The sequence below is a fragment of the Embiotoca jacksoni genome, unplaced genomic scaffold (genome assembly GCF_022577435.1).
Source record: "Embiotoca jacksoni isolate LCO1_2020_lvr unplaced genomic scaffold, fEmbJac1.0.p SCAF_15, whole genome shotgun sequence".
NCBI classification, from domain to species: domain Eukaryota; kingdom Metazoa; phylum Chordata; class Actinopteri; family Embiotocidae; genus Embiotoca; species Embiotoca jacksoni.
In genome coordinates this window covers 6,382,742-6,408,385 of record NW_027185285.1, presented here as the reverse complement: position 1 = coordinate 6,408,385, position 25,644 = coordinate 6,382,742, and the positions used below count along the sequence as shown (strand labels likewise).

At 44.8% G+C, this 25,644-nt stretch overlaps 1 protein-coding gene across 2 annotated transcripts; it reads left to right on the top strand.

Moving 5' to 3' along the window:
- Positions 1-539: 539 nt before the first annotated feature.
- mosmoa (modulator of smoothened a) lies at positions 540-22,119 on the top strand. Of its 2 annotated transcripts, none has more exons than XM_069149151.1 (3): positions 540-1,260; positions 11,911-12,111; positions 21,655-22,119. In XM_069149151.1, exons 1-3 carry the CDS (start codon positions 1,155-1,157, stop codon positions 21,837-21,839), a joined length of 492 nt encoding a protein of 163 aa, XP_069005252.1. In that variant the 5' UTR covers positions 540-1,154; the 3' UTR covers positions 21,840-22,119. The 2 variants fall into 2 exon arrangements, with proteins under 2 accessions (XP_069005252.1, XP_069005251.1); XM_069149150.1 differs by having other exon boundaries at positions 11,899-12,111.
- Positions 22,120-25,644: the final 3,525 nt, after the last annotated feature.

Genomic DNA, 25,644 nt, shown 5'->3' with positions numbered 1-25,644 from the left:
ACAAAGTATCGCGAGAACAGAGGGAATGACTCCCCTCCTGAACGTGAGCTGTGTGTGTGTGTGTGTGTGTGAGCATTTGTGTGTGTGACGCTGCGTGGGGGTGTCCGCCTGATGTCATTTGGCAGAAGGGGGAGGCTGAGCTAGCGGTGGGCATACGGGTGGGAAGCACAACAATACCGTTCCCATTTTACCGTCCAGATTTTTTATTTTTTTTGGGCGCGGGGGCTTTTCGGGAGCGTCGCCTGTGGCCCGAAGCACGCCGCGCTTTTGAGGAGCCCCGCGCTTTCACTCTGTCGCCGCGGTCCGGAGCGGGCGCACAGGAGGGGGGAGGGCTGGCTGGCTAAACGGACCGAAAGTACCAGATGCTATTCCAGCGGAGAAGGAGGAGAACGGGCTCGCTTCAGCAAGAGACGGTGATGGGTTCTCGTTTTCCCGACGGGTAACGCTGAAACCTCCGCCAGAAAACACGGGATACTGCGAAGCGAGGAGAGAGAGAGAGAGAGGGGGTGGGGAGGGAGGGAGGGAGGTGGGGGGGGGGGGACTCGCTCTGGTTCTTCCGCGCCTCCCGTTTTGTGTGTGACATTGTCCCTGAAATGCTAGCGCAGTCCCGGTCCCGACCGTCGAGCAGCCTCTGGGCCGCAGCTCGGCGCACCGAGTCCGGATCGGTGGAAATAAGCCAGCTAGCCGTCTGCTAGCCGCAGACTGTGCCCGATGCTGCTGCTGCTGCGGCGGCTGCTGCTGCTAAACGGATCCGAAAGACAACACGAGCGGTTCGGGGGCCTCGGCGCCGAGTGAGCTTTTTGTTTCACCTCGCCGGACTACAAACAAAACAAGGCATTTGAGATGTGATGCTTTTGTGCGTCGTATTTGAGCCCTTTTTTTTGTTTGTTTTGTTTTTTTTGTTTGTAGCCGGAGGCTCTCGCTTGCTTGACGCGTGAGGAGCTAACATTGCTGCAAAAAAAAAAAAAAAAAAAATGCACAGCAGAACCACAACAGCGGGCTCCTGTTGAAGGGGGGCGAGGTCAGACTGATAACAGCCCACCCTGTGTCTCTCAACGCCCGGGGTCAAATTTGGACGAGGACCGCCGCATCCCCCCCCCCTCACCCTCCACACACACACACACACGTCATTCAGCGCGTCGTAGGCTGGCGGTATGGATAAACTCACGATCATTTCAGGGTGCCTCTTTCTGGCAGCAGATATCTTTGCAATAGCCAGCATTGCAAACCCAGACTGGATCAACACTGGTGAATCTGCAGGTAAACGAAAGCAGACCGTTTCAAAAGTGCTGTTGTGTTTTGTGTGTTGTTTTTTTTTTAAGCGGGAGCTCTCGCCCTCTTGGACTGTTTGCCATCAGATAATCTTCTCAGCTCGTACATGTCCCATTGTGTGCAGGGTTTCCATCTGCAGCTACGTCTTTTGTCCTCCCAACAGCAGCGCTGTTGGTGTGTTATTTATGTTCCCCCCCCCCCCTCTAAATGGAAATATCAACTTTACAGTTGACCGATCAGCACCAAGCCTCTCTGTTATGGCCTCTAACTAATTATTATTTTCAATCAAATCGGTTCATCATTTAGTCGCTCAAACGTCAGCTCCGTCAATCTCTGCCACAGGCTAGTCTCTAATTAGTATTTTCATCTTTTTCGATCAAACCAATGAAACATCTCGGTCTTCAGAAAGTCAGAAGAGAGTGAACATGCCAGTCATTATTTTCTAGAATACAACAGGACGTCTCAGCTGTTGAACTCAAAAGATATTTAATTTACACTGATTTATAAAATATACAACAAAGCAGGATATCCTCAAAAATAAGAAGCTCTCACTAGAGCATGGTTTTACTAATTATCCAATAAAGTGACAAGTTTGATCAATTTTACCCTGTCAAATAAGTGAATTTGCTTCCTGTCTTTGTCTGGTGTGATTGTACACTGAATAACTTTTTTTTTTTTTTTTTTTTTTTTTTTGCACGTTTGGACCAAAGCGAGCTGTCACTTCAATGGGGGAAATGTTGCTTTGCATGTTTCCCTATTTTCAGACATTTTGCGCAGCAAGCAGTGGATTGATGGCAAAAAATAATTGCAGCCTTTTTATCCGTCCAACGACTAATTGATTAAAAGACTTATTTCAGCACTTGAAGGTAATGCCGGTTCTGTGTTAAAACGGGTGACTTGACATTTGAAGTGACCTCCGGTGTGATCCGATCTAATAGCAAGGGACCCGAAGTAGGTGTTTATTTGCGGCGTCCCTCCTGATTGAAGACGGAAGCACGTGCTGCTGTTCCTGTGTTTTATTTGTGTCGGCCCTAAAAACACACTGGAGCTATTGACGGACAGCTGCTACTCTTTGTTCCCTCCGCAGGATGACGGCTTAGTAAGTGGGTCAGGGAGGGTTCATCATCCGCCAGTACGTGTCCAGACTGTTTTAGCCCAACGGAATAAATAATCTGTACAAAAGCAATAATGGCCTGCAAATGAAATGCGGACAATGGCTCCCATTTGACTGCGTGGCCTAATGCGTCTCTCGTCCATTTAGGTTCTGGATATTTTGTCTCGGCTCGTCTAAACTTAGCACGCCGCGGCCGAAGGTCGAGTGGCCGGTGACGGCACACCGAGATCCCTCGGCTCTGTACCTGCGTGTGCCGAAAGTTGAACCTTTTTGCTATATTTAAACTGCGTTGTTATGGAGAGCGTCGGATGTTGTGATTAGAGAGGATGTCGTGCAGCCGCCGATTTCCACCCCGCCGTCACTTTTCTCACTTCTTCCCCTCGCGGGTTTTCTTTGCCTTTTTTCTCCTTTGATGATCGCGACGCGTCCTGTCTTGGATGGTTTTACGAGACGTGTAGGTGATAGATCACCGACAGGCATCTCCTCCGCACCTTTTTTTTTTTTTTCTTTTTTTTTTCCTCTCTCTCACCGTGTTGAGCATGTGCCAGTCAGTAAAATAGGAACACATAATAGGAAACTAACAATCTTTTATGTGAGTTGATGAAAAGTGTCTCTGGTTTGTTCTCTTTGCAAGGTCAACTTTTTGTTTACGTCCTGGACAGTTTGTTGCAGTTTCTGTCGATCTTTGTGCAGCAAGAATAGAAAAGTAGTTTTATAACGGACGCCTTTGATCATTTAGACAGTAGGAAAATAGATGCAGACATTATTATTATTAATTTTTTTTTTTTTTTTTAGAAAAGATTCCTCATTATATGGTGGGATGGGTAAATATACAATTTTCTCTTTGGAGCCTCTGTCTTTTAAAAACATTTTAACATTTAACTGAATTTCAAAATTGTTGTGTTTTTAATGAATTAAGTTCTTTCAGAGTAGCTGAATTATGGAGCTGTTTCTATTATCATGTCCACCCCAGTCCACAGACTAGTTTATTGTTTGAAGTGGATACTAAGTAGGCTTTGATGACGATCCACATTTTGTTGCCTCCAGTCAGCTGACCGATGGTCCCCTGCGTCGCTGTCGTCTTATCGGAGGACTCTGTGCTTGACAATCTGCCCTTGTAGGTCCTCAGCGTGACGTCTTTGTACGCGAGCGCCTTTGTACTCCGAGTGTTGAGAAACAGACACGCTCCCCTGAGCAGGTCGCATTGATAAAAGCCGACTTTGCTCGAGGCGTGTGGGGCTTTTACCTCCTGTTTTACTTTTGATCTCGTCTTTTTTGTGTGAACTAATGAAGAACAAGTTCACCGTCTGTAAGGCTCGTGCAGAGAATCATTTGGCGTCGACTGCCTTTTTCTTGTAATCGTCCTCGCTGATTGTAGCCGGATTTGATTCACATTTAAAGACAAATCTCCGTCGCCAGGCGGGAGAAGTAGCACGGCCGTCCTCGCTACGGTGTGATTTTCTCGGGCAGTAGCAGCTAGAGCCGACTTCCTGTGCTGTGCTTCAAGACAGAGCCATTGTTGTAGCAGTGTCAGACACAAACTGTGATTCCCGGCAGCTCCGCCAACGACTGCCCTCCTGCAGATACTTGTCACCACAGTGGATGTCATTCTCTCGAGCCGGAATAACCTCTGAAACCCTCCGTGTGTGTGTGTGTGTGTGTGTGTGCGTGCGTGTGTGTGTGTGTGTGTGTGTGCGTGTGTGTGTGCGTGCGCACTTAAATGCAAAATCTCTTCCAGCCTCAAGCTGCTGTATCTGTGGCCAGTGAGTGATTTAAAAAAAAAAAAAAAAAAAATTTTAGTAGATACTTGCCATCATTTAATTTATAATTTTAGCATAAAACCTGAAAGGTAATCGTTTCACAAGTGCTCTTGTCACTGGAGTGAAACAAAACGTACCAATCCAGCGCGGCACCATCCTGACTTTACTTTAAAAGTGCTTTATTGCGTGTAGTGAGCTGCTGTATTACGCTGCAATAAAGCGTTGATGGAGATCCCCAGGTGATCATTGTGGCTTTTCAAGACTATTTTCAAGTAAACAGATTTTGAAGACATGGCAAAGGCCTTTTGCATTCTTATCGTCTTGATTGTAATTAATCTCCACGCCACAGACATTTTCCCCTCAGAGCGGAAAATGTTGATTACCCCAAAGTGCCTTTTTTCAGCATCACTTGTGTAATAATAAACAGACAAATATATTTTCCACTGAGGGCTAAGGAGCAGCATCAGCTCCAGTATGCCGCTGTGAGTTTTGATTTGATGTCGTCTTTTCAGTAAACCACACAAAAAGCCTGATTTATTGACAAGAGAATTGCACTCCAGTGTTTGTAACCCACCAAAAAAAATTAAAGTAACATTTGGCCAAATTGCTGCACATAATGACCAGTGCTCAGGACCTGCTGCTGAAGTTATAGACCGAAACTGACATTATCCGAAATGGATGAAACGGGAAACTATTAAATGTTCTTATTTTATGTATCCCTTTTCAAAGCACAAGGGCGCTCGGTGTCATTGAAACCAGGCCGAGCCATTATCGTCCAGTTACCGGGCTGCACTGCCAAAACTGCTGTTGGGGCCCAAACTCTGGCACCAAGAAGGGCAGAAACCCAGCACTGCAGATGTAGGACACATGGCAATGTTCACCAGGTTCAGGCAAACAAAATGTAGTTTTAAAAAGGGCCTTCCGCAGGCAAGCTGGTTTAACGTACAGGTATTGAATGGAGAACCTAAATCTCGCTCACGAAAAGCTGCAGCTGTAACACTCGCGACCCAAGCGAGTGACCCAAGTGGTAAAACTGCTCCGGTTATTACTTTATTTTTTATTTTTTTTGCCTGCAGGTGGGAGGAATCTAAACTTATTTCACTTTTCCATCGACGCTGCCGGTTGTCTGGTCAGACTCGAACTGAACATCTGACATCATCTTAATAATCTTCGGGATGCTGTTTATGATTGAGTGACTGTTTATGATTGAGTGACTTTCTGGTAGGTTGCTTGGTTTGCTTTACATCGAAATTAAAAAAAAAATATGTCTGTTCCGGCTCCTTTTGTGTTTCTAATGTCAACACACACTAGTTCATATTAAAGTAGTTGAACATTAGATTCATTTGCAGTGTTGGATACACTTACTGTAGGTTGAAGGAATGCAACACTCCCATGCAATCCATCACAAAGCCCTCCTGTTTATTGGTATGCATTGCCAACAGATGTGCCAGCATAATACTGTGCTGTTGCACGCTCTCAAAAGCAGCATTGTACAAATGTATTTTTCTGCATTTTACAATCGGTCAGGGTGTTGAGGTTTCTCCTAAAAGAATGCATCAGTGGTGGATAAAATACCTGTAAGCCACGTTTAAATACAGGTACAGATATCGGATAAAAGTTTAAGTCGCCTATGAAGAAAATGGCTTTAATAAAACTCTTGGAAGTATCTGATATTCCCTGTACTTCAGTATCAAAAGTATATTTTTCAATGTAAAACGTGTTTAAGTATTGAAAGTGTATTTTTAAAAAAAATGCAAGGGGTTCAGACATTTGAGAGTTATGAAGTTTATTCTTTTAAAACAACACCTGCTGAATTGGTGCCACTGTGGCTACAAGTGAAAATCAGGATCAATTAATTATTCAGTTATCGTGATGTAGTTGTGACTTGCGAGCGTCTACTGTGTCTTAAGTGGGAACATAAGCTCAAGCAAGGCTTTCAGAGCACTTGGTTGCACTTCAGCATAAATGTGATTCAGCTGTAGCTTTCGATCTTTGACCACCGATTCGCCAGACCTGCTTGCGGGCAGTCAGCATCATCAGGTCATCAAATTTCTTCTCCTTTAATTTTGTAGTAAAGAAACTATGACGATTAGGGGGAAATGTATTGGAAGTAAAAGTATATATGTTATTTAGGAGATGTAGGGGAGTTAAAGGGAAAGTTGAAGTTCTACTTTGTTCCATCCCGCTACTGGAATACATGTAAACATCTGATTGTTGGTCGACGGATTTAGAGGCGAGGTAACTGAGATTCTCCCTTGCATACGGAGCATCGATATTTTCTGCCTATGAACAGGAAACTGACCAGTGCAACCTGAGTAAAGGGTTTCCGTCATCTTACAAAGTCGTGCTCACCACGCTTTGCCGTGCTGGCCTTTTAAACTCGGACATGTGTGCAATTTGTCTTTATTTAGCTTCGAGCATCGGTTTGAGGTCGGTTTTCATGCGTGTCGGCGTTTGCATCTCATGCTTTACGGGTTTGTCGGCCTTGTTTTGGGCGCAAGTTCGGGCCGTAGACAGCTGCGCTCCAGTGCCCCGACATGGCAAGTGGGCACTGGAAGAGCCTCCAGCGGCGGCGGCGGCGGCGGCGGAGGCAGCTGTTGGCTGCTTTCGCTTGCCTACTTGCCGCCCACTAAAGTTCAGAGGGCTGTTTGAATCATCCCTCCAGAGCTTACAAACATCAGCACCTACTATGCTCCACTAATGACAGCATCATCACGCTGAATATGAGCAGACACGCCGCTCATTTCCTCTCATTTAGACAGAGACATGGTGAGAGGAGTGTTTTGATCATAGTGAGAGGCAGAGCTCACCGCGGGTTGAAAGGGCATGATGGGGTTGTGAAAGTGAGCTCGGGCCCACAAATGGGAAAATTGGCCATTATTTTCTACAAATGAGAGACGGAGGAACCGAGAGTTGTTTGTAAACCAAACATAATGGGAAGTATAGTTCGCACCGCATTCACATCTTGTGAGTATTTTCCTCGTATTGAATTTAATAGAAGCATGTGTGACTCATCAGTTCAAACCGCCACTTCCTCTCTTGGTGCCGTCTTGGTTCAGCCTGTTCCAGTGGGCTCTCGGGTCAAAGCTCACCGTCTTTAACTGTGACCCTGCGGCTGTGCTCGGCTAGCCCAAAAAAAAAAAAAAAAAAAAAAAAACGAAACACAGATGCACTCGTTATGTGGCATCAACCAGACTACAAACTGCTGCTGCGTCACTCTTCCGGACTGAGATATCGCTGCTCGACGTTATTTATCACCCACAACTTCTTTTAACGTCACATCGGTGCTGAATGAAAGGAAGGCTAATGCGACTTTCCCTTTACGTAGCACCCTTACATGTGGCTCAAGGTTTTTCCTCACATCCCTCTCTAACCTGCCTCCGTCCTACTATTGGCTGGAATGAGCGTATGGTCGTACCCGCTGGTGTTTTTCCTCAGTTAAAAGAAATTGCTCGGGCTTACTTGCTGAGATTTTGATGCCAAGATTGACACAGCTGCCATATCTGTCAATTAAATCCTGCATAAAGCCTGCGTGCTGGTTAGCTTAGCTCAGCACCAAGATTGGAAGTAAGTCTGAAAGTAGCAAAATCAGCCAGCCAAGACCTCTAAAACGTACTAATTAGCATGTCGTGTCTCTATTGATTAATCCACACAGTGGGGTTTGTGCAAAAAAAAAGAAAAAGTCACCACTGCAGTTTTTGCACAGATGTGAATCTGTCACAATTGTTTGTTTGTTTATCACTGAGATTTTAGCCAGACCAGTTTGTGTGTTCCTGCTTGTTGAGTTGTTTACTCGTGTCCGTGTACCATAGCGTGCCTGCCTGCTGTAGGGCAGGAATTCCACAGAGAGCCAGTGAAACAGCAGGAGGCCGGAGGATCCAGGGGAAACGGTCATAAACCGCTGCCATTAACTGCAGCTATCAAGCGTTTGCCTAATGTTCCCCTGTTCCCAGCACCAGTCCTCCGCTTTCCCTGCCTCGCTCACCTCCCGTTCTTTAATTTGTTCAAGGTTACTCTGTAATATTGGGGCGACTTCTCGAATAGGCTGTTGAGTAAGTCTGAGAGCCATTCAAGTGCTGGTTTGCGTCACGAGCCGTGACCTCCTCTTTTCAGAGGCCTCCTTTCTAGTTGTTCCTTGTCTGTAGTAAAATATACGCCGCGTCGACAGTATTTCTGTGGATTGTCTAAAAGTTTTTATTTTTTTTAAGCCTGTGTTACAGCCCTGAGTTCTACAGTTCCATATATAACCTGTCGTCTACAGACTCCCAAGCCTTTCTTGTAACCACTGGTATTGTCCGTGGGAGTTGGGACAGGCTGAGCTTGTGTTTGGTTGTTACTGTAAAAGCAGCGCTTTCATTGGGTGTTATAAAGGGGACAGGATTTCCTCTGGACATGCCAGCACGCCTGCGGGGGCCAACAAGAACACTTCGCTCACACACAGGCTTTGCTGTTCTGTTCGTATTCGAGTGCTCAAGCATCATTAAGCATCATGTATTACAGACGGGTTATAAAATGTCTAGATTTGGGTGCCAGACCAAAGTTGACCTTCTTAAATTCCGGCTTGCATACTTGTCTCATGCTGCTCACGTAACGCCCACCTGCTGAGCCGCTGTTGAGCTTTCATGACGTCGCCCACACAGGCTCGGCTTTTCAGTGAATGGGTTGTTTTGTGGTCAGCGTTTATCACTCGTTAATTTCTGTTTATGTCTGACAAGTGTTGAGACAATTGTGTGGAGAATAGGTTTTTGCCACGGACGCCTCAATTCAGAACAAGCTCAGCGAGATACTGTTTTGTTTTCGTTGGAGCAATTTTTACATGGACAAGCAAATTTGATTTAAAGTTCCCCTGTGGAGTTTTTGACCTACGGTGGCGCTGTGGAGCTACTTTTTTTTTTCTTCGCAGTCGTCCCGGACTTGCTCATCTTAGGAAGGAGGACGCATACGCGCTCATGCGACCCCCCGCGCACGGTCTTACTGATGGTAACTCCACCGGCCAACAAGTGTCCGTAATGTGCTAAAGATGTGCCGCGGTGCACCAGTGAACGGCGGGGGAGAAGAAAACTTCCCTCACGCAGCTCGTGGATGTAAACAACCTAAGACTTGAAATGTTTAATATGAGGAAGGAAACGCACCAGACCTCATTCCATATTTGTGGGAGGTGTCGTGGTGCCGTTGCGGCGTGCGTGTTCCAGTTTCTTCACTTACTGAGCGGTCATCCCGAAAACAGAAACCGTGTCAAAGAAAGAAAAAAAAGGGGGCTGCTGCGTTGGTCAATGAAATGCGACCGAGGTCAGTGCGAGACAAACGTCCCCGAGTTTGGAGGTTCATCCGACTTCGGGAGGCCGTGCGGCACTTTTTTTGTCGTAGCTGTCACCTCGAAAACGAGATTAATCCGATTCTATAGTTCTGGAAAGATTTCGCAGAATCATTTTGTGAATGGGAAAAGTAAACGATAGAATTACCTCGTTCAAAAAAACCCAAACTTTAACAAACAGCTTATTTTTAAGCCGATGCGGCGACCTTCCCCCGAACACGACTCTACCTAAACCTACCGTCAAGTTTGTTTCGGCTCCTGAACTTAAAGAAACCTCAGCCGGTGTTGTCAGTGATTCGTAAAAGGTTTTGGAAGGCGTTATCACAGCCCTGTCACATTATTTACACACGGAAACTGTCGACGCATGAAGTTGTACGGCAGCTCTCCCGCTCACAATCCCACCACACATAGTGAAAACCTCAAACACACCCTCGTCTTTTCCCAAAGAGCACTTCCTACCCCCGCGGGGCTGTCGTTGATAGTGCGCCTTTCATTGCCCGAGACCTGTGATCAGCAGTAGCCTGAGCATTGTGATGCTGTTCTGCTTACTCGGGTGGAAAATCCCTTTGAGGACGAAGCTTTAATTGAATGCCGAGTCTCCAGAGTGGCCGCTCTGCTGGAGCGCGATCCTGCTCTGAGTTTTGGCCTTCACACTCTGGCAGAGCTTCGCTTCTGTCTGGGGCATGAATCCATTTGTCTCCCTGTCCGATCAGTGATGGATAGATACAGAGGGACATTAAGGCATGTCCTGTTTCAGATAGCTGATGAGCTCTTGCACTCTTAAAAGATCTTGGACAGAACAGCTGGAGGATGGAGATATTTTTTTTTTTTTTTTTTTTTTTTTTTTTTTTGTGAAGAGTCTGTGCTTTTAGCTGAGCGTGCAGAGACTTGGACTTCCAGTATATCGATAGAGATATTGTGATAAGTGTCGCCCCTGTGTGGGATACAGTCAGTAATTGGCAGGACGGATTGAGTGCCCACCTTCTCTGCTTGAGTGTGGAAGCTTTGGGCCCACCAGCGTGAGAAAGCACAGTTAGTCCTCAGCTCGCTACTAGATGGGCGACATTTTAAAGGAACATCTCTTTTTATTATTTTATTTATTTTTTTCAATTCCTCCCTTTTCACCTGTTCCTTTTTCACTTTGCCATCAGTTGAGCTGCTCACATTGGTGGTCCCCCCCCCCCCCCCCCCCCCCCCCCCCCCCCCCAGAGACCTGGCTGTGGACGGGGACACTAATTTGTCACCACTTTTAATGTTTGTCATCAGAAAACAGTGGGGAGGCACGGTGGTGCAGTGGTTAGCACTGTCACCTCACAGCAAAAAAGTTTCCAGGTTCGAATCCGGTCCTGGGCCTTTCTTTGGGGAGTTTGCATGTTCTCCCTGTGCTTGCGTGGGTTCTCTCCGGGTTCTCCGGCTTCCTCCCATTATCCAAAAACATGCACCTCAGGTCAGGTTACCTGTCAACGCGCTAGTGGCAGCCTGCTGCAGCATCTTCCCCCTGAGAGCCCCCCCTGCTGTAGTGAAGAAATTTCCCCTTGGGGATTAATAAAGTGTATAAAATCAAAATCAAAAATCAAATCAAGAATGAGAATCTTAACTTTTTTTTTCTATCTTTCCTTTTTTTTTTTTTTTTTACCTGTAGATTATTTCCCCTTTTCTCGCTCAGGCTTGAAGCATGATGAACAACCATTCAGCCTGCGAGTTCTGGGTTTTAGATCAAATACCGGGTTGATGCTGAAAATATATGTAGGAGGATCTTTCTCGCTGCTTCAGATTTTGGTTTATTTCTTCTGCAGCAGAGATGCAGTCTCTAGATGTACCTGAACACTCAAGGGACCAAAATATTTTTAGGTGCAAAAACAAAAGATTATTTTACATTTGACTTAATGGTAAAGCATTTTACTGTCTTTACTTTAAGGACAATTTTGAATAAATGTTCTCTGCATGTGCTGTGTACCTCGTCTGACGTTTTAAGTGCATCGTGTGTGCTTTTTATTTGCTGTAGCATTAAATTATTATGGATCAGGGATTTGGAACCCGTTCAATGGATTGGATATGAGGCCACGGAGCGTGTACTGCAAGGCTGTAAAGATGATTCAGCCAAAAATAAAACAGGACAAAACCGTTTAAAAAAAAAAAATGATGTAACTTTAGAAGCAATTGAATGGTACTTACATATCTGCTTAGATACTCCATTTGATTGTGCAATAATCCAAACACAGCAACAAACAAACAAAAACAGATTTCCTCTAAATAAGCAACTTTGTTATGTAAAAATTATTTGCGGTTTAAAATTGGTCTCGACTTCCTGCCACAGATTGACTAGTAACCCCCAATATTCAGTGGGTTTTTTTTTTTTGGTGCATTTTACAAATGATGAATTCAAACGCGTGAATTTAAATGGCCGCCCCTTCACTTTGCCTGCTCTCTCTTTGCAGGTGCCCTTACAGTCGGTCTCGTCCGGCAATGTCAGACCATCCACGGACGAGACCGGACTTGTATCCCGCCACGGCTGCCCCCAGAGTGGGTCACCACACTGTTCTTCATCATCATGGGCATCATCTCCCTCACAGTCACCTGCGGACTGCTGGTGGCATCGCACTGGCGTCGAGAAGCCACCAAATACGCCCGCTGGATCGCCTTTACTGGCAGTAAGTGAACGAGAATATGACATTCACACCGAGTGAAATCGTTTTACTCACCAGACTCGCCGTCGGCACATTCTCCCTGGAGCTTTCTCACTTTCTTGTCTGCCTCAATGCATCTGTCATGACATAACATCCAAAACATTCCCGCCCCCTTTGGCATTAGTATGTTCCATGGACATAGTCTCTATAAGACAGGAAAAATAAAAGGAAAAGAGGTTAAGTTCCATTTTTGTCACTCGGTTTTAGGCCTGCTCATTTTCACGTGTGGAAAATGTGTGTGACGTCAAAAACATCTGAATGTGTTTGTGTTTCTGAGCGTGATATTAGAACTTATGTGTGGGAGTGTGTTGTTTCGGAGTATTTTTTTTGCATGCTTGACGACTCCTCTTGCTCCCTTAAGCTAATTTATAGATTAATGCAGCTTGTGTGGTTCCTGAGTGGGTGGCTTATGTGCCGCAGCGTTTCTCTTGTGTTTTATCTTTGTTTTTGCCTTGAACATTGCACCTCCTTTTTTTTTTTCTTTTTTTCCCCAGACATTATATTTGTATAGATGCACTTCCAGTGTTCGATGATAACTCGGCATCCACCTCGTGCACTGTGCACTGGTTTTGTAAGGCTGCGTGGGAGGCTGGAGTTTGATCGGTCCGCTAGTTGAGGAAATAGACAGCCCCGAGCACACTCGTACCGATGGAGCAGTGCTACGCGAAGCCACAATTCCCCGTATTATTGTTTAAAAGCTGTGTGCGTTTTTCAAGACGCCGACGCCGAGAGGAGAAGTCACCCGCATATCTGCACGAGCACCCCAAGTTTCGCTTTCCTGCCAGGCACACAGTTTTTATACCTCATCCTAATTGCTCGCAAATACCTGACGAATCGCCACTTTTCAGAATCCCAAACCTCTCCACAAAGTGTCTGTCCGGTGAGCACAAATCTGTGTCACAAGCTAAATTGGAAGGCGTTTAGTGATTGTTTAACAATCACGCTCAATGAAAAGAAAGGGAGTTGCCATGGCAACTGGGAGCAGTTGTCACCCTTGTCCCCCTTGTTAAGCTTCAGCTGGCCACATTAGACAAGCGGTGTATTAATAGTTCAGGTTTTTTTTTTTTTTTTTTTTTTTTTAACCTTTAAATCTTGATGATGATCGTCAGTGAGGAAATAAATGAGGAGATAAGCCTGGAGGGGGGAAAAAGACTTGTGATATATTTGAGGATTTATTCAAGAGATGAATACAGGTCTTTTGTAACACAGGGAGGAGTGATAGTTAAGTATCACTTTTTCTGCTTCAGAACAACCATTCATCACTTCAGAGGCTGATGGGTTTCTTTGCTTTAAGTGCAGTTAAAGACGGACAATAAGGCAAAGAGCAACCAGGGCTGATGTTGCTGTATTTGAGCTGTGAGGGCGAACACCTTTCTGCTGCCGGTCGTGCGGGTGAAAGTGGGAGAGGTTAAGTGAGAAAACGGATTTGGGGCCGGAGAAGAGGAGAGAAGAGAGGAGGAGCTGAGTGAAAAGTCATGTTTGTAGAGGTCAAAGAGCTGGAGGTGTCAGAAAGGGAGAGGAAGATGCCAATGGAAAGGTGAAATAGGAAAACAGCAAAGTTGGTGGCGAGGAGATGGCGGGGCGGGGTGGGGGTGGGGTGGGGGGTAAGATTCGTTCGGGACAAACAGGTGATGAAGGTTGAGAAGAGGTGGGCAGCCTGTAGTGTAACTGGCTCCAGGCCCTCAGCACCTGAATGGACAGCTTTGTATAACTGGCACAGGCCTGCCTCTGTCCCTCTGAACACACACACCAGCAGTATCCCCCCCCCCCCGCCCCTCCAGGTACGAAGGTCATCTACCGGGGTAGAGGGACGATAAATACAACTCTGACAATACATTACCAGTACCATTTAAATTTATAATGGGGTTCCCCCTGAAGAGAAACCTTATATCAAACTGAAACTTAACACTAAATTCACTTTTTTGGGGGGGGGGTTTAGTAAACTACTTATTAGACTATCTATTGATCTTGTTTTTGTGTTTGTTACAAGCGAAGTTTTACTTTTCCAGAGAAGATGCAGTGATTTTGTAATTTTGAACACTCCCTAGGGCACGCAAGTTGAGGCAATGTCAAGTCGAGACGATGTTTTTGAATTTGTGAAAAGCGCTCCGGTGACACTAAAACAGGGTTAAATTGCTGTTTATGGCGCATCTCTGGATAGTTGCACATTTCATCAGTTCTGTGCACTTTCTAGGATGCAATCCGTTGGCAAACTCGTATCCAGCAAGTTGCTCCGGGTTGGCTATGAACCCTTGAGCGTATAATCGGTGAATCTGATTGCAGGCCCGGGTATGAAAAAGGAGACTGAAGTACTAAGAGGGAGAGTCAAAACCTGACAGCTACAATGACTGTGAGGGGCTGATAGTTGTCTTTGGTAAGGATATATAGATGCAGCCAATCTTAATTGCTTTTCTTTTTTACCTTAGCATATAATAACAACATTAACCAGTGGTTCCCAAAACTGGGTGGCGTGCCCCCTGGTGGGGCACAGAAGCATTGCAGGTGGGCACATCATATACGAGACCAGGAGAGAAATGTAGACCACAAAAATTGTTATGGAAAAAGAAAACGAAGAAATCCGATGCAATCAAGATTCAGGTTTGAAGGATTTATTCAGACAAACAGACATGTCTGAAATATGACAACTAGTTTGCTCCTGAGTGCACAATGAACAAAGCAAAAAAAAATAATATTTGTCTCTTGTGTCTAAAATCTTTTTGGCAGTTTAACTACATTTTTACATGAATTTGTTACTTAATGTTACGTGTGGCTACTAAAAGGTGGCAATCCAGAAAAAGAGAACTAACCACTAACATAAACTAATATTGATTAGGACAGTGGTTCTCAATAATCTGTTTGATTTTCATGACTCGGCGTTTCCCTCCAGCATCGCTTTGTGTAAACACAGAACAACAGCTAGCAACAACAGAACACTTATGAGAGGTATGTTTCATCTCCAAATGTGTCCTAATTTGAACAACTTTGAAGCTTCATGTGCGAGTACATTTGCACAAATATCACACTGTGGATATTCCACGTTGGTATCGGCCACGCGCGTAAATTTACAATGCATAAAGTCGGGGCGATATTTCTGAGGCTCGGGGTGAGCTCGGGGTTCTGCCGGACCCAGCAGCACCTTATGTTTCTCCTCGATGCTGCCGCTGTCAGACTTTCAGGTGACTCGCTTTGAGACGCCTCCCGTTTGCCACAGTCTTGAGCTGGAAGACTTTTTGTCGCCACGTGCTACCAAAAGGTCTCTGGCTGCTTGGTTCAGCACGGTACGATGGCAAAACAAAAAAAGAATTCAAGAACGCTGGCTGTTCCAAATTAAAAGCCCGGCAGAGATTCGTGCTCCGTCCAAGCCTTAAACTAGATTTTGACCTTGTTTTTCCCGCAACCATCTGGCGACACCCCGCCCCCACCCGAAAATTATCGACCCCCAGGTTGAGGCCCCACCAGATTAGGACCCTTTGAACACGTTACTTAAAAAAAAAAAAAAAAAAAAAATTGTGATTTGAGATAAGTGCTGAGCACCTCTGTAGCGGGGCCTCTTGTTTCTAAATGACCTCAGACGTATCTTTGATAGATCCTGTCATTTATCATCTGAGGCCGTCTGGAACAATGAGTGCTGTTAACGAGGAGCATCAGTGTCGTTAAACGCACATTAACAAGGAGTGCGGCTCTCATGGTTCTTGTTAACGGCGCTGGTGCAGATTAAGCATGTTTATTAGATCATCTTGTCAGGAATTCTGTAAAATGACTTTAATGGAGCACTGACGGAAAAACACGTCAGCCTTGTTAAACCGTTCACCACTACATTCGTTAGAGCAGCTTCATTAATTGATTGGTTAATTTGATTTTTTTAATTTTTTAATTTTTGAGTCCCCGGGACTGTTCAAACTGTGACAGTTCTCCACAGACGGCTCCGTGGAGGGGAAACGCTGCATCAGTTAATCTACCGGCTCTGGTACGTTACCTTCAAATATCACATCTTCTCAAACACTGTGGAGCGATTACACATCATAATGATTCTAATAAGAGAAATGAGGTCGTTACACCAGCAGAGCAAATGGACGCGAGGGAAGGAAACAAGAACATAATAGGGGAGTGAGAAGAAGGCCCGAACGGTGAAGGCGAAAACTAGGGCTGCGCGATTAATCGTATTAAAAACATAATCTCTATTCATACCTGTATGTGACAACAATTCTGCAGCCTTTTCATTAGGTAAAGGAGCTGCATGAAAACAAGTGCTTCTACTTTCACCCTCAACAAACAAACAGCGCAGCTTTTTACCGGGTGATGCCGAGCGGCAGAAACCAGCAGTAAATGAGTGCAATGCATTTATATAAAGAAAAAAAAAAGGAGCGTGACAGAATCATGATCTCAATTTTATGCAAGAAAATCATGAATTACATTTTATTATTGCAGCCCGAGCCCGAGTTTTTACTCGGCTGTACAAATAAAAGATAAAAATGCCCAAATGATTCTCGGCTACTAACGGAAAACAGGGTAAAGTAGAGTTGGAAACAAGATGCATCTATATACCAAGATTACAGTTCACCTGTCATTCTTCTTTTTTCTATTCTTTTTTTATTTTATTTTTTTTTTATCAATTAATGGTTTGGTCTTTAAATTGCCAGAAATGAATGAAAAATTGTGATGAATCAGTTTTCTAAAGCCCAGCAGTCCAAAAACAATAATAATAATTCAAGCTTATTTTCAAATAGGACAAAGAAGAGCTGCAAATTCTCTCATTTGAGGAGCTCGTTTGGTTTTTTTTTTTGGCTTGAAAAAGAACTCCCCAATGAATCCGTTGTCAAAACAGTTGCACGTTACTTGTCGAGGAACCGTTGCTCTTCGGGCGCAGTAAGTTAATTGCTCTACGATATAGAAGTAAATGTTAGTTGTTAGTACATCAGTGAAGTTGCTGTCGTTCCGCCAGCAGCAGGTGAGCGAAGCCCCGTATGTCATCAGTTTAGGCACTTAGTAGAAGCAGTGGGCCACGAAGTGCACTTCAATTAATTGACCGGTGAAACTTGCAGTTGCTGAGTCACGTATTCCTGGCTGCGCTTTAGCTTTCCTTTCACCACACCCTTTTAACACCCGCAGCCTCCTCGTAGACAAACACGTGGCCGGTAAGAGTAACGAGCATGGAAATGACAGACATAAATATTAACTTGTGTCCCGTCTCGCGGTGCCGGCTACCAAAGTTGATTGAGGCCCGCTGACAGACTGGAGACGAGTCAGCACGATGCATCCGATTGGCTGTTCGAAGAGGTGGCTCTTGACCTGCTGCCACTCTGGTTTTATGCAGTATGTGCTGGTTTGCTTCTTAGATAGGGCGGGGGCTGACAGAAACAGCTAATAGGATCATGACGCTATAAAACCAGTTTATTAGTTAATCATGTAGCTGCATGATGATACACTCAGCTAATTGTGTTCAGATGAAATGTAAGAGTATTAAAACTGCAGCTGCCATCCCATAAATATCTCAAGATTTATTGGACATTGTGGGTGAAGTTACAAGGAGATGAGCGAGACTGATTGAAGGACCTATTGGATCGTTATATGATTTTTGCCTGATTATGATTTCGAATTATATAAAACACTTTGATTTGTTCAGTTAATCACTTCATTTCTGGCTGATTATATTCTCGTAGCCCACCGCTAAACATTTAATCTCCGGAGTGAATTGCAGATATTGATTGCTTGATTAATATTTTCAAAGGCTCAGAAAAATCACGTCTTTCATTCCCAGAATGCGGCAGCACTGCCGCCCGTCTTATCCGAGCGACACCGTTCTAGTTAACAAAACCACTGAATGGAAAATTTCCATCGGGAGAGACTTATATGAACGAGAAATGAATTCGATTGCCATTGCACAACCGAAAGGAGAACGCGCGAGAAATGTGAAAGCCTTTGACGACTACACCCCGTCGTGGTGTCTTCATCTTGAAGAGGGCGAGGGTGAGCAGCGACGAGGAGGGGACGCAGCAAGACGCACCGAGACCACGTCCGACTTGGAGAGAGAGAGAGAGAGAGAGAGAGGAGAACAGATTTACAATTTGAGAGGTACGGGCACGATTGGCTCATTGAGATCGTGGCCAAATCTGATTGGTTTCCTTGGACACACCCACAGCCAGCTGACAAGAAAAGTGTGAAGATAAATCTTGAGCTGAGGTCCATTAGTAAGATGAAACTAGGAAACGTCGTCCATGAGGTACTGAACACTTGCGTGAAAAGGTAAATGCTAAAAAAAATAAAAAAATAAAAAAGGCTTCTCGTGCCGTCGTGCATAACCAGGATTATTTAAAAAGGAAGTCCCCGTCTTGTACTGATTTCATCCAGCGCACACTATTCACACGTGCCGGGTGACAGTGCAGCTTTCTGGCTGCATTTCCCACCTGCACCGATGCTCAGCACATAAAGACAGCACGTGAAGAAATGGCGGTCCAGAGCTGGAGAAATGGCGAACAGCTCTTTGATACGTCAGCGAGAGTTATTTTTGATGAGATGAAGGTGTTCCACAAAATCTGCACATCCATTGATCTGTGATTTTAAAAAAGTCACGCAGTTTGCTTCGGTTGGAACGTCTTCACAGGAAACAGAAGAAAAGAGCCATTTTAATTAGCCACAGCTTTGTTACGCAATCGCAGGCACCGACTTCCCGGACAGTTCGAAACGACTAACATGACGTATCCATCCACGACTTGCGATTGCTCCGCAGCTGCTGACACGCCCGACATGTGCCGAGCAGGACATCCCAGCGGGGCTCGCGGGAACCGAGAGGGGGCGTCTTGTTGTGGATGTAATGATTGTCAGCAACGGGGGTCGACGCTGATTGATCCCGCTGGGGTTGATGCTGATTTCACAGCTCACGAATCAGGGCGTTTACGTGCACACGTGAAAACCAGGTTTACGCAGGGAAACCGAGGACACGTGGGCTTCTGGACGAGCTCTGACCTCGTGGAGTTACTCCGGGATTACATGACGAGACGCTCACAAATCCACAGAATCATTTTACCTGGAAAAAATGTAAAAGTGCACCGAGCAGGACCGGTGCTGTTTTAAAGGCAAAGGGTGACGCGGCAAATATTGATGTGTTTGAGGTGTTTTGTCTTTCCGTGTGAAGTCTTTAGACAATGACTATTCGTGGCATTTCGGGTTTTTTTTTTTTTTTTTTTGCGTCCTTATCTTTAAGTGTTTAAAAAACCTTTTGCACACTATTGTAAGTGAAAAGTTGGCACATTAGCCACCACAAGAACAGCTCACCTGAATCTACGCTCGAACTCTTGGTTGGCTGTGTTGCATTGTGGGTAATGTCTCTGGCAGCTTTTGTAAAGAAAACAATAATACCGATTTCAGATTTAAAAAAATATATATATATATATTTGAAGGGGTTTACAATAAAGTAATTAATTAGGTTGAGAGTTGCTGGTTACTGAAGTGCATTTCTAATAAAATCACCGATTTAGAGAATTTAAGCTCAAATTTGCAAACCGAGTGAATTGATTGTGGTATTATCAGTGCAGACAAAACCAATGTGATTTATAATCTCCTGTTAGAAGACAAACAGAGGAGGGTGGTTTGTGAATTTAGTCAATGTTGGTGTTTTTTGGTGGAGCTCCCTGCAGCGCTGCTGTCGTCTCAAGACTTTTCTAAAAAAAACAACAACAACACTGAACTAAAACGGTTTCGCTCGGGTGCAGTTGAAACGGACACAACCTGAATGCGTTTGACATAATGCGAATGTCTCATGACGTAACTTGTTCAATCAGTACATCACACCTCTCGTGTAACATCAAGTGGCAGCTGGCGATAACTCAACAACAATATCAGCATCCACGAGCTCCCTCCACTAATGTTTTGTCTTTTTGTAATTTAGCAAATCCTTTTTTTTTTTTTTTTTTTTTTGGATTAGACTTAACAAGCATGCAAATAAACAGAGCTGCAGTATGTTTGTTTGAAAAGCGTGAAATCTGATTACTGATTTGCACCTTTAAGCTTGCAGAGAAATTATAAACTGCGTTAATCAGCTTGAGGTAAGGCAAGGACCTTATTTATGCCTCATAACATTTACTGCACTGTGGTAGTTTGGGGGAATTGTGTACATTAGAGCTCAAGGTTATGGCTTAACGATTTTACCCACAAACGATTCCGACAGAAACTTTTCACAGACTTCACCAACTTCAGCGCTGAAATCGGGAGTGTTGCTTCGTGAAGATTTGCTGAAAAAGTTGCCTGTAGAAGAATGCTGCCTTTCGTTGCTTTTAAAAAATATTGCAATTTGGATTTCCAAATATAACAGAAGGGAAAAGAGTGCGTTATTGAACAGAAAGGTTTATAGTAGACAGTGTGGATACGGTTACTTATAGATTGGGGAATGTTGTTGCACATCTATAATGATCATTATTGAATCTGCACCAGCATGGAGGGGAGGAGGGGGGGGGGGTGGAAGCTGAGCATAACATTAATCAATATTTCATCAGGTTTTTGCTACTGAGCTGCACACCTCTGGTCAACAAACATCCTCAGTAAGCGTGTGCGCGTGTTTTTGTATTTGTGTCCTAATTAAATCACAAGATGTTTATGCTTATTGGGGTGGGGGAGGTGGGGGGGGTCTGTGCAAAGTGTTGTGGTCTTATGTAAAGACACAGTAGTTTACGAAAAGCAGTTTAATGCTCTATCAGTGTCTCTTCATTCTCACAAGTTTCAGTTTGCGAAGTCTTAAGTTCCCCGGTGCAGCACTGCTTTTACCTCGAAGTAAAATGTGGTCGAACTTGAGTGTTTTCAATAGACATTTATATCAGTCGTGTGCCGTTGGTAAAGAAGAAGAAGAAAAAGAAAAAAAAAGCTCCAGCTGCAGCTCGTACAGACGCATCGATAGTGTGAAATGTCCGATTTCTGCCTTATTCAGCATAAACTGAATGTCACCAAATTAAAGTATTTACAATTATTTGTGGAAACGCCTTTTTGTCTCTTTTTCTAGTGAAGATGGGCTGCTGAACTCTGGTTTGACTGAGCCACTCCTTATATTGTGTATTTGGCAGAATAATCTGTGACAAATAGTGAAACATTAAAATGCCATTAAGGCTTGTTTATTGCCTCCTTCCCTCGTCTTTGAAAAAACACGAGGCAGAGTCAACAGAACGAGTCTGTTTTGTGTAATTGTTCCTTCGAAGCCATTTGAAAGGCACCATTGTATCTCCCTAATGAACCTGCTCAAATTGAATTCAATTTATGCCTCATAAAATTGAATTCAATTTGAGCAGCCATCCTGCTCAAGTTGATGTGGTTATGCTTCATTTTCTGAATGTGGAGAACAAACACTAAAACAAAGGCGGTCCGACTCGTTTTCTGTCCTTTCGTTGGTGTTTGTTGATGTTTTGTTTGTGTCTGAAAAGCCCCCTGGAGTCTTGGGACATTTTTACACGCAGGTATTCGGACACATCAAGAAGTCAACTTGAAGTATTAACTAACATTTTTGTCTCTTGCTCCTTCTTCCAGTGATCCTGTTCTGCATGGCGGCGCTCATCTTTCCAATAGGCTTCTATATCAACGAGGTGGGAGGCCAGCCGTACAAGCTGCCCAACAACACGGTGGTCGGCTCCTCGTACGTGCTGTTTGTCCTCTCCATCTTCTTCACCATAGTGGGACTGCTGTTTGCAGGCAAAGTTTGCCTCCCCGGCTGAGGACTCCGCCGTGCTCGCCTCTGGACTGACAGGAGAGGCTCTGAAAATTTTATGGGATTTACAAAAACACACAAAGACTGAAAATCAAAAACAACAAACTCTGGCCGGAAGCCTGAAACGGGAAGTCTCTGCTTATGTGTCGAGGGACCGCAGCACCATGGAGTACCTAAACTACTAAAAGATGAAAACGATTAAATGAACAAAACACGAAAAAGGGGGACATGGGCGCAAAGGTGGTGGAGGAGAGAGAGAGAGAGAGAGAGAGAGAGAGAGAGGAGGGGGGAGGAGAGGAGGAGAGGGGGGGGGCAGCTGAGGCTGTCGCAGCACCCTGCCACTGTTGATTTAAAATATGGCCGTCTCTCTGTTGTTGTTCTGCTGGAAAGGGTGCTTAATGTGCTGCTGTCATGGCAACCGAGGCCACAATGCTGGCGCACATTTCTTGAGGACCACTACAGCCGCTCCTCGACTTGATTCCCGGCCGTCCGCCCCGCCACCCTTAGCACACATCTGCGCCGTCACAACCGCTCTTGTTGCTATTTTTGGCTTCTCTTAAGCTATTTTCCGTTTTGTGTTTTTCTGTTGTTGTACAATTTGTGTTCAGGTTTTTTTTTTGTTTTTTTTTGTGTTGTTATTGTTTTTTTTTTCCTTTTCTCTCTTCTTCTCCCACCCACTGCCACCTTTCCACTGAAGTAGTTTTGAGTGTTATTGAGGTTCACTGAACTGAACCATTGAAGGGAATTGGGAGGGACGGAGGGAGGGAGGGAGGGAGGGAAGAGGAGGGGCGGGGTTCTGCCAGCTTGGCTTCGGAGCAGGGTTTACTCTCGGCCGTCGCGTCGCACGACCCCCAGGTGTGTGATGGGAGGAGAGCAGCTGCGTTCCCAGCTGTCCGGGCCCGGTACACGGGCCGCTGCGGATGAGAGGACGATGCAGGTGTGCCTCCTCTTCGTCTCCAACCGGCTCCGGCTCGGGGGGGGAGGGGGGGGGGAGAGAGAGAGACCGGACGGGACAGGAGGTCGAGCACCGTAAAGGAGAATGCCACTCAACGTAAGACCCGGCATCATGTTATTTACGCGGACCGCGACAACGGAAGCATCAGTGAGCGGCGGACGGCTATTTTCGCTCCGCCGGACCCAACGACGCCGACACACCTCCTTTGCCAATAACTAGAAGACTGTGAATTTAGAGAAGAATCGTCCGAACATAAACACACCTCTTGTATTTGTATAAAACACTCTTAATTCTGTCGAGTACGGCCACATTGCGCGTCAGTGGCGTTACATTTCCCGCGGGGTTGGGGGGGGGGGGGGGTAGAGATGGACCCCGTACATCGCTAACTCACACCAGACAGTGTTAACTTTTATAAATAGACGATGAGGTTAAATAACGTGTGAAAATAACGTACGTGAACGCTAAGCAACGGTGGTATTCTCCTTTAATGTCGGGACAGGAAAATAAGCGAGCCAGGAGCATTTTTCTTCGTCTTGTTTTGTGCAACAATGAAGTCGCTGGGACTGCGGGTCAGGTCCACGCATGGGGCTGTGCCTCGCTGTGCTGTTTGTGAGGTCTGTGAATGCAACACACACACACACACACGCGCACACAACACAACACACACAACACAACACACTGTCTGCAGTGTGTCAGTCGACATATTATAGCTGCAACCACCGTTCGGTTATAGTCCCTATTATTTTTCCGATTATTCACTTCAGTCAAAACCAGAAAATATGAGTTCTCGGAGCTTTAAAAGATGTTTTAAATTGTACCTTCTTCTCCAATAAAACTCACTTTGTTCAGCTCAACAGCAGTTTTCAGCTATCTTTTCTCCGTCGAGGTCGCGTCTCGGGTGGATGCGAAGCGAATGACCACGCGTGCAAAACATCGTAGTGCAAACATCTTCTCAGGATGCTCTTTTAGAGAATATAATCGATTGGTAGAGTTGTGCATTCATACATCTTTACGGTGGGTTTTCAAAATTTAGTCAAGCCGGTTTTGATTTGGCACGTTTCATAGTTTTGGGGGATCTGAACAGGAAGTTGCTGTGGAGTTGATTAAGTAAGCTGTGAGCGACAACTTGTTTTTTAATCCCACATTTTGTTACATGCCACGATTGAAAGAAAGATACCAAATCAGCTGTTAGCACTTCCTGTCACTCACCTGGATTTACACTGATTGACTGATGAAAACTTTAAAAAAAACAAAAAAAAAAAACATGATGATTCTCAGCTGTAAGGAGCCTCTTTTACTGCGTCTATGATTCCTAAACGGATCTATGGATATTAATTTGGGATGATTGCAGGCAAAAATATCAGTCAACTGTGTGCCGCCTGAAGAGAAGCACCTCAGTTTGGAAACTTTCTGCTCTTAAAAAAAAGCAACAAATTCAGAATTCTGCGATCCTCATTATTCAGACTCATTCTTCAAAACACACTTAACTAAAAAAATGTAAAAAAAATCTCCTCCGTCTCTGAAATTAGATGTATTCACAAACGTTAAAAGCCCATCTGCGGGTGACCTCAGCGGAGCCGAACCCGAACTAAATCGTTTTTTTTTTTGTTGTTGTTTTTTTAAACCCTCGGATGAATAATTTAGTCCGACGTCAGCGGCGACGGCGTCACCGCGGAAGCATTTCTGCTGAAACAATTAATCCAGACGGTTGCAGGTACTTTCGATCGACTCATTATCGCAGCTCTTTCGCATTTCTATAAACATACTGTACATGTTTACACAATAATGTAGAGAGCATACAAGCCACTGACACTCGGATCGTTCTCGATGTGTGTGTGTGTGTGTGTGTGTGAGAGAGAGAGTGTGTGTGTGCGAGTGTGTGTGAGAGAGTGAGTGAGAGAGTGCGAAGTGTGTGTGTGAACGCAATCACGGCCGCTCAGTCGCTAAGTCTTTAGAGTTTTGTATTTTCCGTTTCCTGCTCAGCTTTTCTTACTCTCGGCCTGATGATGTATACTGCTACACTTTACACTCTGCAGTGCCCTGTCTTGGTTGGTTTAGTATTGTGCCATGACCTGTTTTTGTTTAATAATGTACAGACACAAAAAGGCAGGATCTCTGTATTAGGAAGCACTGTGCATTCAACAGTATAGGTAACAGACATAGACGCACCACAAATGTATAAAAAAAAAGAGAACTTCTTACCTCATTGTTTTTGTTTCTGCTATTATTTTCTAATGGTGGCAACATGTGTGCCCTCTAATTTGTCTCTTGCCTTGATCGGATGTCTACACATAAAGCCTATGATCATAGGAAATTATTTATCACAGAATAAAAACGAGAAAAAAAAACAAAAACGGGTGTGTGACTCTGACACGGTCTGTATTGTGCTTATTTTAAAGGATGTAAAAAAAAAAAAAAAAAAAAAAAAAAAGATGAATCGCGTAAGTCGAGTAGATGATACAAAATAAGGTTTTCTCTGGTTTCTGAAGAGCTCTCTTGCTGTGGTCTCAGCGGGGGGGGGGAGGGAGGGGAGGGTTATTTAAATAAAACTTCGCATTTTCGCATAATGTTGGACTATTATTATAATCACTAAACCCCGGTAGAACAAAGCTCGTACTGAAGCCGCAGCGGCCTCTGTGCCGTGAAATTTTGCCTGAGCGCTGCACCTCGGTGTGACCCTGCAAAATAGAACGGATATTAATCTTACAGCCGTCATGATATTTCTGTCTGATGCGGCCCAAATGTTCTCCTCTTCCTACTTCATTAAAATCTATATAAATACACGTCCTCAGACACAAACCTGCTGTGATTGAAGAGCAGCAACGTCGGGATGCGTCCGCGACGGGCTGCCCCGAGT

Bases quoted from the DNA above. Each gene is read 5' to 3' on its own strand.
- mosmoa (XM_069149150.1), top strand. From the start codon at position 1,155: ATGGATAAACTCACGATCATTTCAGGGTGCCTCTTTCTGGCAGCAGAT. The intron at 1,261-11,898 runs GTAAACGAAAGC...CTCTCTTTGCAG, and splicing joins CAACACTGGTGAATCTGCAG to GTGCCCTTACAGTCGGTCTC. The intron at 12,112-21,654 runs GTAAGTGAACGA...TCCTTCTTCCAG, and splicing joins CTGGATCGCCTTTACTGGCA to TGATCCTGTTCTGCATGGCG.